At 32.0% G+C, this 14,147-nt stretch overlaps 1 protein-coding gene across 1 annotated transcript in view; it reads left to right on the top strand.

Annotated features, from left to right (window-relative positions):
- Positions 1-13,799, top strand: part of LOC132943048 (uncharacterized) — an 86,723-nt gene extending 72,924 nt beyond the window's left edge. The window contains exon 4 of the mRNA XM_061011830.1: positions 3,753-13,799. Within this exon, the coding sequence (XP_060867813.1) occupies positions 3,753-4,553 (801 nt within the window). The 3' untranslated portion in view covers positions 4,554-13,799. The remainder of the gene's footprint in view (positions 1-3,752) is intronic.
- The last annotated feature ends 348 nt before the right edge of the window (positions 13,800-14,147 follow it).

The raw sequence follows: 14,147 nt of genomic DNA, 5'->3' as shown, positions 1-14,147 counted from the left end.
CAAAATATGACAGTAAATACCTTTATTGGGTTTCGGGTGCGTGAGGGGGTGGGACTAGCCTCTAAAAAATATCATGTTCACCTAGCCACTATACGGAGAAAAGTCATAGGCGTATAATGATATAGTTATATATCATACAACATTTGAATCATGATAATAATAATTGTTATAGCGTTTGTACAAAATATAATATAACACTGCAGTATGTCTTATATTTTATATAATATTATGTGCTCTTCTTTGTATTTATTTCTTCAAGAAAATAATACGCACATAGAGAATACTCCACTATAATACAGACATTCATATTACTTTGTAATATTAACAGTTATAATTGTCTTGATGCATAAAAATTAATTATTAATAAATTGATATTTTTTCTTTTCATATCACAGACTATAATATATTCATAACTTTTTACAACTTTAAAAGGTCTAACAAAACTAAAAATTATTTATTTAAACTTTTGAGGATCAAGTATGAACATGTGTTTTATGATTTCATTGCCGTGCCAATATATTAATATGTGCAAAAGACATATATTAGCATGATTATCTGAAATTATTTTTAATTTGTACAATGATTCGTATATAAATCATACGTAGACAAACCCAAAACTAACTCGGAAAGAGGAGACGATTCTTAACCGACTTTTCGTAGGACACACCAGAATTATTCATGGTTTCCTTATGGCCAGAGAGGAGCCTCCCATCTGTCAAACCTGTGGAACTGTATTAACCGTCAAACACATAATAGCCAACTGTTTAATGTACAACTAGGAACGCGCCGAGCAAAGGATATCCTTCAACCTAGACACCGCACTTGGACCCAATCATGTAAAAAACTTGGACATAATTAATTTTTCAAAACCAACAAAATTGTTCAATCGTATTTAAAAAAAAAAATGTTTTAACCTAATTAGATAATTTATCTGTATAACTAATGACCTCTGTTGTCAGTGTTATATTGATCAATAAAAAAAAAAAAAAATCTTAATATTATTTTGTATTTTAAGTTCCTAAATATGTTTTTTCGTGAGATAAAATATAAATATTTGTTTTCATAAATGGGGGGTTGGTTGTTATAGCATATTATTTAAATCGTTTAAAGATTATGAGTACTGCATTTCAAACACAACTTTCTCATACTATCTGATATTGTTTATTCACATAAAATATTCGGAAAATAAGGATTATTAATATTTATCTGTTTGAAGTTAATAGTTACCTGGTACATACAAACACACATCATTATAAAATTATAAATAACTACCTATACTATACAAATATTTAATTATTAGACTTAATTGGTTTTATTGAATTCGTATAGTAACATAAAATATCTTAGTAGGACCGAAATAGCGGATTAAATTGTAATGTTTATATCTATTGTTGTATAGTTGTTTTAATCTCATTAGGTTATTAATGAACCCTACACCTAAATATAAGCCGGCGATACAGTATGTGGATTACATAGGTACAATAATGATATAAGGTACAATATTAACACAAGGTACACTGTTCATTGAAATATACGATTAAATGTAAATTTATTTTAAACCTTTGTTCATTGATTGTAATAATAATGTATATTTTTTAAATATAACTTTGCCAAAGAAAAATGTATACATGTATACTTTTAATTTTAGTTTTAATAGTAGAAACCGATGGACTGTTTAATTATCTTATTAGTATTTCACTCCACAATTCTCAATCGATGATCCCTGAGATTAGGTTAGGAGTGTTTAAGCACGACGACACTATCAGACACTATCAGAGTATACGTAGTATAATGTAGCCGAGTGTTTTGTGAAAATAAAATAAATAAAGCTAGAAATCAAATGAAATAAAAACATAAAATATCTAGTTTCCTCGTCCCATCCCTTATCGGAAGATCATCGTCCATAACTTTATAACTGGAGACAGCTATATAGCCAGTAAAACTACATCCCTCGAGATACGTACCTCGAGAGGTAGAAAAGTCGCGTTCGAAACTTTCAAACAACACAGTTCAAATAACACGGGGAGAGTTAACCAACTGGAAAAACTTTATGAGAATAAATCGGACGGGGAGCAATAAATAAAAACTACCTGCAAACATACTCACGAGTATACGCGGGTCGAGTGTTTTCTGACATATTATTTAACAATTACATAATATTGTTAAACACAAGCAGCTGGAGTTGTGGTTGATAACCATACTATTAATGCGAATAAAATATAGGCAACCGATTGACTATTGATCGATATAACCGCGGTAGAATAATTCCAATAATATTTTCGGTACTTACCGAATTTATGGTGCTTGTTGGCCAATAATATTATATTCCTACAAATGTGTTAACCTAAATCATTACGATGAATGACAATATTTTTTATTTTTACTCGTCATGGTAGTCGTAATAAGTAATAGTAGGTATGTCGTTTGATGATTTTAATATTACCATACCCATTACGGATTCATGATGATGGTATATTTGAAATACCGCAATTATCATCGGTATTATACGCGTACCATTCCTATAATAAACCAGAGACTTCATTTGGGACCATATAATAATAACGGTTTTAAAGTTACGACGGCCTTAAAAGGCTTATCGTCCGAATGTCGTCTGATGGTTTTATCGATCGATTGAGTGGCTTATGCATAAATTATTCAACAATTTTCCGCTCTCCCGCGTCATAGTATGAAAATTCAAAACATTTATATAATGTATATTAGTATATATATAAAGTAAGGGGCTTTACCCCTTTTTGCTTCGCACGCCAACCCCGTATCGGCCAATGACAACCCCCCTAGGAGCATTGCCATCGTGACCCAACGGTGACCTCTTTGCATCTAAAAATTAATATCTGTACTTACCTAATTTAAAATATTTAAAAACAGAATATGTGAATGATATAATATTTAACATTTATATTTTGAAAGAAGTAAGATTCCTATTATATTATAAAACAGGGATTGAAATCACAATCTGAATAAATATCGATAACAATTTTAAAAAAAATCAAAAGTAATAATATCGAAATTATTTTTAACATTATTCAAATTTATATTGAAATTGAAAAAAAATTAATATCTATAGTTTATATCAAAATAATAAAAGTTGATTATTTTTAAATTTAAAATTCTACAATAGTCAATAAGTCTATAATGTTTTTTATTAGCTAGTACCTAGGTCATACTCATAATTAATAACTACTTACCTAATATTACATTTTATTATGCACGTTTCACAGCATCGTTATGGGACGCGTGAACGACGGTACTGCACGTATAGCTCGTACGTAAAAATCAAAAAAATATAAGTCATATTTTAAATCAAAATGAAATTAAAATTACTTTTGAGATCAGAAAACAATTAAATATAATATATCGTGCATATAAAAGTCATAAAATTATGAAATCAATATAATATAATATGATAAAATATAATATCAGAAAATTATGAAATCAATATAATATAATATAATAAAATATAATATCAGAAAAAAACTAATATGGATTAATGAAAACGGGATTAAAATTGAAAAATGTCATTATAATAATATTATAAAGACAATAACAACGAAACATTTTTGAGCGATGGCCCATCGACCTGTATCATCGACCATAAGTCCACTCCTTATTTTTTTTTTTATAACAATTAATGCGTAGCAATATTATAACACGTGCCCTGTCCTCCAGTAGTATTATAGTTTACGACATGACCGGAAAATGAAATGATTTTTTCGATTTTTTTTCATTTTCAGCACCGCACGTCGTTCTCCAAGTTCAACGTGAACAGCTGCCTGGAACCGTCAGCCATTTTCCAAACGATACAGCCGACACACCGGGCCCTGCAAATCCGGCCACGGCAGAACTCCATGTTCGCGGGCGGCGGCGCGTTGCCGGGGGCGTGTGGCCCGTCGCAACTGGCCGGCCACTGCACGCTGATGGCCGGTCGGCCACGCAAGGCCAAATCAGCGGCCGACATAAAGTCACTGGTGCAGCACGAGTGCAGCCCCGCCCGGACCAGCCGGTCCATGTTGCCGATGACGGTGGGCGCGGCCGCAGTGGCCGCGGTGGCCGAGCGCCGGGTGTCGTGCGCCGCGCCCACGACCACGTCGTCGTTTGGCGGTTACGGTTGCGGTAGTGGCGTCGGCGGCGGCGGCGGTCACGGTTATGGTTCGCTGTCCGTGGCCACGGTCAAGGAACGCCGGTCGTGCAGCCTGTTCCCGTCGCCAGCGTCCGACAAACGGTTCTTCTCGTCGTCGTCGTCCACCAACACGCCACCGGCCCCATGCCTGTGTGACGTACCGTTCGGCCAACCGTCGTCGTCGTGGGCGTCCGCCAAACGCGATTTCCTCATGACGCCGTCCACGTCGCTGGGTGGCGGTTCCGGGTTCAGCGGCGGCGGCGCCGGTGGCCGGCGGACGTCCTGCGGCATGGACCACCTGTGCCCGACGTCCATAACGCTAAAGGACCGCCGGCCGTCGTTCAACAACGTCATCGCTCAGGTGACGGCCGAACGGCGCCCGTCGTCCAGCATGCTCAGGATCAGTAACGTTTAATTGATGCGGCACGGCGCAGTGCTCATGCAGCACCTGAAGTTGTTGCGGTTTGCAATATTATATTATGATTTATAACTATTATAAATTATTGTTGTTGTTGTTGTAATTTCGTATACGCGCAGCCCCGACCGTCCACGAAATGTATAATATTATATTTATTATTACTACGTTGCAGGTCGAGTCTTGAAAACTCCAATTTTCTTTCTCTGGAAGATTCCCTCACACTATCGATGCTGTACAATATAACTCGAAATTATATTTTTCAACCCCCTCGAAATTTAAGTTATCGAGAATCGATCGTACGTAACTGTTGTATATATATACTATCATATATATTATAATATACGGGTTTCATTTTTAAAGATAAGTCCACGCGACACACGTGTACGTTCTATGGGTTAAACAGTAGCTATTATAATATATACTTCGATTTAATATAAATTATAATATTGTATGTGCATAATATAATATCAAATTATTATTACGTTATGCTGTACCTATGATAATATATTAAATAATATTATTATTACGTCGAGATAAGTCTTTTCGGAGAATTACTCAAAATTTGCCTATTTAGAATACTTTTGACAGTTTTACTATGTGATTTTGATTAGTGTTACTTTCAACTATAATATTTGTATAAGGAATTGAGATGATTTTAAAAAGCACTGACAACTCTTCAAACAGTAAGGCCACCGGTGTATAGCATCTTTAAGGGTTTTATGGAAACGGAATTTATGTAACCTTCGTAAATAATGAGCTGCTTCGATTTCGAACTGTCAACAAATTCCATGATCACATGAGTAGGTACACAGCTGAATTCGTAAATGTAATATAATATGGAATATTCATATTTTTTTTCTCCATCATTTGATAACAATTTCAAGATAAAAAAACGCTGCACGATCTGTGACTCATACGTTCATCGAAAACTAACGTGCCGCAATTCGCAAGTCTCCGATATCGTACTATAAACAACATGTCGGGCCGGCCCCGAACCTACAGCCATTCAAACTATGATTTTTGGAATTTTGAGATATATGCATATACCAATTATATACATACCTGTACCCAGGTATATTATACCTATACTCAAAGTCCAGACATAGTTTTTTAAGTTACAATGTTATCAAGGTTATCTTTGGATTCAAATTCAATATATATAGGTAATATATATAATATATACACACTGCGTTACATACGATCGTAATTACAATATATTTTGAATAACAATCATATATTGGTACAAGTATTCACGTCAATGGGTGACAGTGTGCAGTGTGATGATCTCCAGCGGAACGATATTGTATAGGTACCTACATAATATTCAATTTCCGAGCTTAATAATTTCCGATCTGAGGAAACGTCTCCTTGTCAGTCTCCTGAAGATTACGTGCCGGAGGTGGTGTGTCAAATTAAGACACACATCGTGTCACCTACATTATTCACAGGTCCCTTGTTGTAGAGTTGTAAAGTTGTTATTAATTCGCCTCTACTATCGTTATTGGAGTGATTTAGAATGTGTTGTATTTACATAATATATTATTATTATGATTTCTATTTTAGTGGGTATATTTATCATACAGTATAAAACAAACTATAAAATGTAATGAATTCATAATTTAACCATAAACTTTGGAGGAGTGGGGGAGGGGGTGATATTGAAGCACAAAAATAATATCCCGCATTTATTTAAAAAAAAAATATTATTTTTGAATCCTCGATTGAGTGCGTTAAAAAACAATAACCACAATAACCACGTCCAATGTTGCTGTAAAAAAAACTCATTAATTACCAATTCCAACGTCCAGTATCATACTAAATATTATAAATTATTGCACAAGCGTCTAGTTAGGAATCCCGAATAGTGCCACATCAAATAGTAATAGATACCGGAAACGTTTCCGGCCACAGTTTTCAATGCTCACCCCGAGTTTTCACGGTCTACTTGTTTTGTTAACGGCTTAGTTACACGCTATATTATATTATATAGTCATTGAATAAATTTGTTCGACTTATTTGATTTTTAATTCGTGTCAAACAATAACTGCGGTAGAAACGATTTAACTGTGTTCCAGTTAATAGTTATAACTTATAAGTTATAACTATTTGCGAGAGAATAAAGTAATAATATATTATTATAACGGTGTTAAAAATTAAAAAATGTGTGACTGTCAATTTGACTACTCTAAAAACTTTATTTCCTTACATAGGTAATATTAAATTTCAATATCACAACATAATGTTAAATAGTAGTTATATCAATGACGTGATCACACGATAGGTGTAGTTGATGATTCGGATTTGTGAGCACGCGTCCACGAGAGTTCGGCCGATGATGATAAAATCAATCGCTTAAATCGTTTGGTTTTACCACAAAGACGATACGATATAATATATACCTACCTATCAATGACCGTGGTTTCCGACAAATATTCCAAACGCGATTATCTGTGACGATAACAAATCAGTACGATGGTTTCCGCTTATAATAATATTATTATGGACCGTTTGTTATTCTGCCTTGAGGGGAAGGGTAGGATTTCGATATGGACCCAAAACGTTCTACATCACCTCTAGTCGAGGCCTAAACAATACGGTGGAGATAAAATATAATATTAATCATCATAAAACGGTTATCTTCGAAATTCACTGCGTAGTGGACCGCGCAGATAACGTTTACCGAAAACAATAATAATATTGTATAAATCCAGTGCACCGGACTATTGAACCGATTTATGCCTTATGTGTTATTACGCGATACGCATTAATAATACCAAACGACGATAATAATATAAATTATTATATTCACAACAACTTACTGTATAGCTGGTATCAAAATAAAATTTAGGTGTGTTAGTGCGGGTTATAAACGAAACAATTAGTAAAATATTAACTATACGTGTTTGCGATACCTAAAATATAATATAAGATAATAAATAATAATAATATTTATTTACAATATTTTAATTATTACATAATTTGGCGAAGTAAAAATATGATATACCTGTGGTATATAAGTGGTAGTGTAGGTTCATTACAAAACATTAATAAAGTTTTCAATAATTATTTACCATCTTCATCCATCGTTGTCACGATGCCGTGTACAAATATCACACCGAAGCGTTATCTCAATGAATACAGAATAAGGCCAATATTATAATATTATTATCGTTTCATAAAAAACCCATATTTTGTATTCTTTTGTGTGTCGTTGAGTAATCGGTGTTATCGCGGTGACACGATCTACTTTTATTACCACTCCATTACACTTCGACACTATACAATACAATATTATTTCGTAATGTTGTGTTTACGTTTGACCAAAGTCGTAAGTTTCGCTGTGATCAAAACGCCATTATTAAAATAACACAGCGACCGTTCGCGGGACGGCTGAGGCTATGCGATCATTTTTTATAATTTTTTAAAATCTAGTGCGTTTTGTCTCTTCGTTTTTTAACCTCATTACCATAGATTCATAGTTAAACAATATTCAACCGGCGTGCGTACATTATTCTCTCATAACGACCTACGAGGAGACTACATAATTGACGAGCGCGATACTATAATATATATTATACAGGGTGATTCACTATGCGTACCCCCCCCCTCCGTTTTTGCTTTAATAATGCAGTTGTTCAAAATGTGATTTTTGAAATTTTTAAATATACCCAACTACTTTGGGAGTGTCTAATAGAGATACAATTTTCTGTTATTCACTTTTTTCAACTGTAAATTATTTAGTGGATAATTTTTCTGAAAAAGTTATCGTATCATAATCAAATATCAGACGAGTAGTTTTTGAGTTATTTAACTTTATATTCTATGGATGAAACGTTCATGATATTGAGTTCGGAAGATATGAGGGCTCTAAAATATTTTTATAAGATCATTTTTAAGGACTAACCCCTTAGTATAAATATTTTGATAACTGGGAAATTACATGTTAGAATTTTTGATTCTTACATCTTCTAAGGTACCTCATACATCAATATTTTCAAAATAATTATCTGGGCACTAAATAATTTGTTGTAAGATACGGGATTGTCAATTGATAAATAGATGTTTGTATCGCTACAGGACACTCATAGAAAGTACAAAAGATCTCAAGAATTTGATAATATGGTTAGGTATTAATTATTATATTTAAAAAATACCAATAATGATTTAAATAAATTCAAAAAGGTATAATTTAAGGAAAACGGTTAAGGTAAAATGGCATCAACATATACTTGGTGAATCACCCTGTATACATATCCGTATATCACTGTATAATATTATTACGACGTGCTGCTGTCTAACCATGGGGAATATGTTTTTTTCTCAAATTCATTTCCCGAGTCAAAACCCTTCGTTCAATTAATAATGATACATAGGGGAGAGACAATAGCGAAGGAGAATATTAATTGTCAACACAGAGTTAGAGTTGTATAACGTAGCTCTACGGCATGACGACGAGTTTCGTTTTAATTGATTTAATTATTTACCCGGCATCATAATAATATTATAATGGAGATTTTTTTTTTCATAAAGGTCTGAATTTCACGTTTTTTTTAGTTTTTTAAGTGTGCACCTTCCCTCTAAGAATTCAGCACGAGGGGCATAATAATTTAACGTACGGTAGTGCAGAGCAAAAAGTGACGCGAACAGACTAATGTTTTTTAAATGTTCTCTATCGGAGTGTGGAACGACAAAAAAAGTACTGTAAGATTAGACATTTAAAAAAAAAAATTACTCTTATGTCGTTTAACGGGTAATCATATATAGATAAAATTTAACCATCGAGAAGAAAACAATAAATTGAGGGAACTCCCAAGTTGTATCCCTTATAGTAATGGTTAATGATTTCGATTCGATTGACTTTTAATGCGTAATTTATGTAATGTGTTTCAAAACGTGGTTATATAAATTGTTATTACCGTTATTGAACTCGAAGCAAGTGCACATCACTGTCTGTGTTTCACCCGAGTGCCTACTCATGTCGAATTTAACGTAGTTTACGGGCAACGGTATAAAGTTAGCTTTAAATTGAAAAAGTAAGCACCCACCATGCGTGGAACTTTTCTGTTGTATTGATCATTACGGCACGGGTACTTCGTTTTTATTTATTTATCGAATCCCACGCGATTATTTAAACATATTATACACAATAGGTATAGGTACCTAAAGTGCGTACGAAAAGATAACCGTACAGAACTATTTGCACGGTAGTTAAGGCAGTTCGATGGAGTCGAGGTGTACGCTCGTCATTGGTTAGGTTATTGGTACCGGCTATTATTTCCATCCCTATTTATACGTTTTGAAATAAATTTGGTACACGATTAAATAATAATATAAACCAGATAAATGTCAGAGGATGAACGTTGTTTGGAAAATAAAACCGTATCTATTCAAATTTAAAATTAAAAATATAGAGCTCAATCTAAAAATTAAATTAAAATATGACACTGTACAATAAATTAACAAGAGAGGACGATAAAATCATCACCACAGTAAAACCGTATAGTTTTTTAATATTTTATTTTAAACATTTAAAATAAAAATTCATCATATTTACCCCGTGACATTGCCTGGGGTTTGGTATAAGAAAATTGCTCTGTATGATAATTGATAGCAAGTTATCAAGTGATAGCAACCACTTTACGATAATACGATTGAATAATTTGCAAAACAACACTGCACTATAAACAATTGCAAATAAAAATATCTTCCCCAAATGCCTTAATTAAAGTACGTAACCGATAGGAATCAGAAGTTTTATCTCGTTTTACACCAATTATAGAAAAAAAGGTAAACAAACGTATATTGCGTCCAACGATGGAAGAAAATTGTAAATTGCACCCAATTCGTTTCAGATGTACATTTGTATGTAACAAATTGCGCTCTATACATTTCAGGAAAAAACATGTCTATGTTGTATTTTGCGGAGGCTATTTTTAAATAATATATTTTATGTAATAGCCATTTAGCGTTACCCAGGGAACACCACGAATAGGTGGCTATCATTGTCGTCCAAAAATTGTTTTCTGGTTTGATAAAAATTAAAATTTTAAAACTGTTTTAAATCAAATAATATGGATGGATTAAGTAAATAAAAAAATTATTATACTAGATAAATTATGTAATAGACAATAGTATAGAATAAATAATAATAACAATAATATAATAATTATTGTATTCTTATAACCCCATAGTATAATGCGACATCTTTAAAATGGATACCGATGAATTCGAAGTCACCAGGGCCGTCCTTGAGGGGGAGGCGAGCAGAACCCAGGCCCTGGGCCTCGCGCTTTTTATTTACATTTGGAAAAAAGTGGTAAAATTGGTTTAAAAATTGGTATTCGCCCTGGGCCTCGAAAATTCTAAGGGGCGGCCCTGGAGTTCACTATTATAGAAAGTACGCTACGGACGCAATTTACTATATCTTTTCACTGTGGCCTCGATTATTTACAATCACACAAAATATCAAATACCTACCAAATCTGAACTCGTTGATAACATTCGTGTAGTGCGCGCATCGGGAAAACGTAAAATCAAAATATAGTGTACCCGACTGCAGCTGCTGATCCCATTCGGAGCTAATGCTCGAGCGTGTAATATCCTCGCAAAAACGGCACGCGATACATTTTGAGAGCAATTATTATCGAAAACCTCTCGGACATTTCGGTCGACTTAATGACGCGTGTACTGGCTGCTATAAATACAGGGCGACGGTATCGGAGAGTGTTATTTACTGCCATTGTGTCCCGTTTTATTGTTTTACCGCCAGTTTTTTTTTTTTTTTTTGAAAAATTGCCCGCATCGTGCGTCACATGGCTCATAAAATTTGACCTGGGAAATGTATAGTGCCTAATAACAATAATAATAATAAAGTCGAATTGAGCGAGCGCCACACACACACACTTTCACGAGTATTCCAAACTAGCCAAGGTCTTATCACAATATTTGAAAAACCTGAAAAATTTTTTTTCAACATTCAATTATATTTCGAACTTACTGCAGCTTGGTCGTTGCTACTAATATCGATTCGTCTCTCATGATATACTATATGTTTAAATAAAAATGTTGAAAAATTAATTTCAATTTAGGATCAAGAACACAAATTCTTGTTGCAAAAGTAAACTAAAATAAATGTACACGAAAAAACTCTAACTATACCTACAAATATACAATACGAATTAAGGTACCCATGGTTATAATTTTAAATTTGGTTTCCTAAATTTAAAAACGTGACATTAGTGGATAATATAGTGGACTGTAAATATTTATATTTTATTTTACTTGTCTTGGTGGCATTTATATTTATTTATAGAATTATAGTACTATGAATATATAATATTATTATATACACATACTGAGACAATTACAATAAAATATAAATATTTGCAGTCCACTATATGGTTTTCTGTTTAATTCACATGAAAACAAACACACTAATCCACACGTGTAATGGGACAAATAATGTCTCGTTGGAGTTTTGTCGAAAACAATGCAGAAAACGAGGACGATATTGAAAAATAAAAACCAAACGTCAACCTATATATGGCTTAATATGCACTTGGCACTATTCCGCCATCGCATTCACCTCTAGCAGGAAATAACACGTGCCATGGCTTTTTTTTTATGTCAGTGTTGTATGTGTGTGACCGCTTATTCCGAACGAAAAATCCGTGTAATGGTCGCCCATTGGCGTTCACCACCGATTCTTATACATGACGACCCTAACCATGGTAACGTTTTATTTTTTTTTTCAATCACGATAACCATGATTTTAGCTCTCGCCCCCGACGCAAAAGTTCTCTCGTGACGTTAATCATAATATATCGTATTTTCAACTTACACTATTATTCGATCATTTGACGTGCGTCCAGCAAACCAGTGTACGAACTAAGCCGAATTCTCATGCTCCAATCATATGAACATTTTGAAAAAAAAATCGTACAAGGATTAAATTATTATAAACTACAAAATATCAAATACAGAACTTATTTTTTCAATTTCTAAAAATAGTTTGATATATGTAAAATATTTTAGTGTTAGAATGGCGTTTATCTTTTGATATTCATCCATCATTTAATCGTTTGTTCGATGTTTTCGTCGTATACGTGTAGTTTTTATTGATAATTATATTCAAATTGTAATATAAATTTTATAGTATGTAAGTAAAAATATTATTTCAATACAATGTCAATAACTCTGGATAACAATTTATAGAATCAATATTTGATATTTTATCCTATTATATCCATACTACTTATTTCAAGTACAAAAAGATTATTGAAAATAATACAAACCAACATAAATACAACAAAGATGATTTTAAAAACAGAATAAGAATATTCTTATTTTCTAATTATCAACCATATACATAATATATACTAAACATATTATATTGTATGTATTATAAATATATTTTTTTTACTTCACAAATAAATTAATATCTACGAATAAAATATTTTCGTCAAAGTAAAATTATTATTTATCGCTTATCAAGTGAAAAAAATATATACCTTTATTTTGATGTTTTGAAAGAAAACAATTTCCTCTAAACATCTATGATAAAAAAAAAACTTATTATATTATAATAAATAAAAATAATGGTTCTTACTTGAATTTGAAGATTATTAAAAAAGTGCCAAAATTGATTACTGTTATTGCATAGACATTTCCGTAAAAGTGTTTTATTTCTGTCACTGACTATATTATAATATATAACATAAGATAATTTTATTTGGTAAAAATAGATCTTAATATATAAATTATATATTGTTATTGTTATGTTTAGAATACGAGTATATATATATATGTAACTTAACTGTAGATTTTTTTTATGAAATACTTTATTTCAATTTTGTATTTTTAATTGTAGAATTAGATTAATTTTAAGGATGAAAAGCGGTTGCCGGACCACAGTAATATTAAGCTCTATTACGAGGATAAAAGAGAAAAAATAATTTTTTAAATTAAAATATACTTAATGTCTTAATTTAATATAAGTCTTTATTTTAATAGTAATTACTAATTAGCATTAGAATTGTATGATAATTTATTTATAATATTAAGAATAAGTTTACGAAAATTAACTATAACAACTATATTATTATATTCAGAATGTGTTAATGAATATTATGTTTAAAAAATGTAATTCGTTGTATTAGTAACCTTTCTTTTATCAACACTGTTTATTTATTGTAAAATAAATATTAATCTAGAATAATCAAATGTAATAGAAACTTCTTTATATCAACGATATATCAATAAAATAAATGTATTATTTCTTTAAATTTGAATTTTTATATTTTTTTAAACCATAATGGTTGTATCTTTAAAAAAAAACGTATTATTTTATTAGCGGATACTTCGTTTTGACGGTAAGTTAATATAAAATCGACGGATTATGTACAATCGATGTGTAAAAATCATGGTATAATTTATGACTGAACACTAACAGAATATTAGCATATTATTATACACGAGTATCTAATTGTGTAATACCTTATACCTAAATAATAGTATTTACCTGTTTTGAAATTTAAAAAAAAGTGAAAACATACGTAGCTAATAACGACACGACGCATTTAAAAATAGTAA

This window comes from Metopolophium dirhodum, chromosome 4 (assembly GCF_019925205.1).
Source record: "Metopolophium dirhodum isolate CAU chromosome 4, ASM1992520v1, whole genome shotgun sequence".
NCBI classification, from domain to species: domain Eukaryota; kingdom Metazoa; phylum Arthropoda; class Insecta; order Hemiptera; family Aphididae; genus Metopolophium; species Metopolophium dirhodum.
The sequence above is the reverse complement of the archived record's forward strand: the minus strand, read 5'-3'. Positions and strand labels throughout refer to the sequence as shown.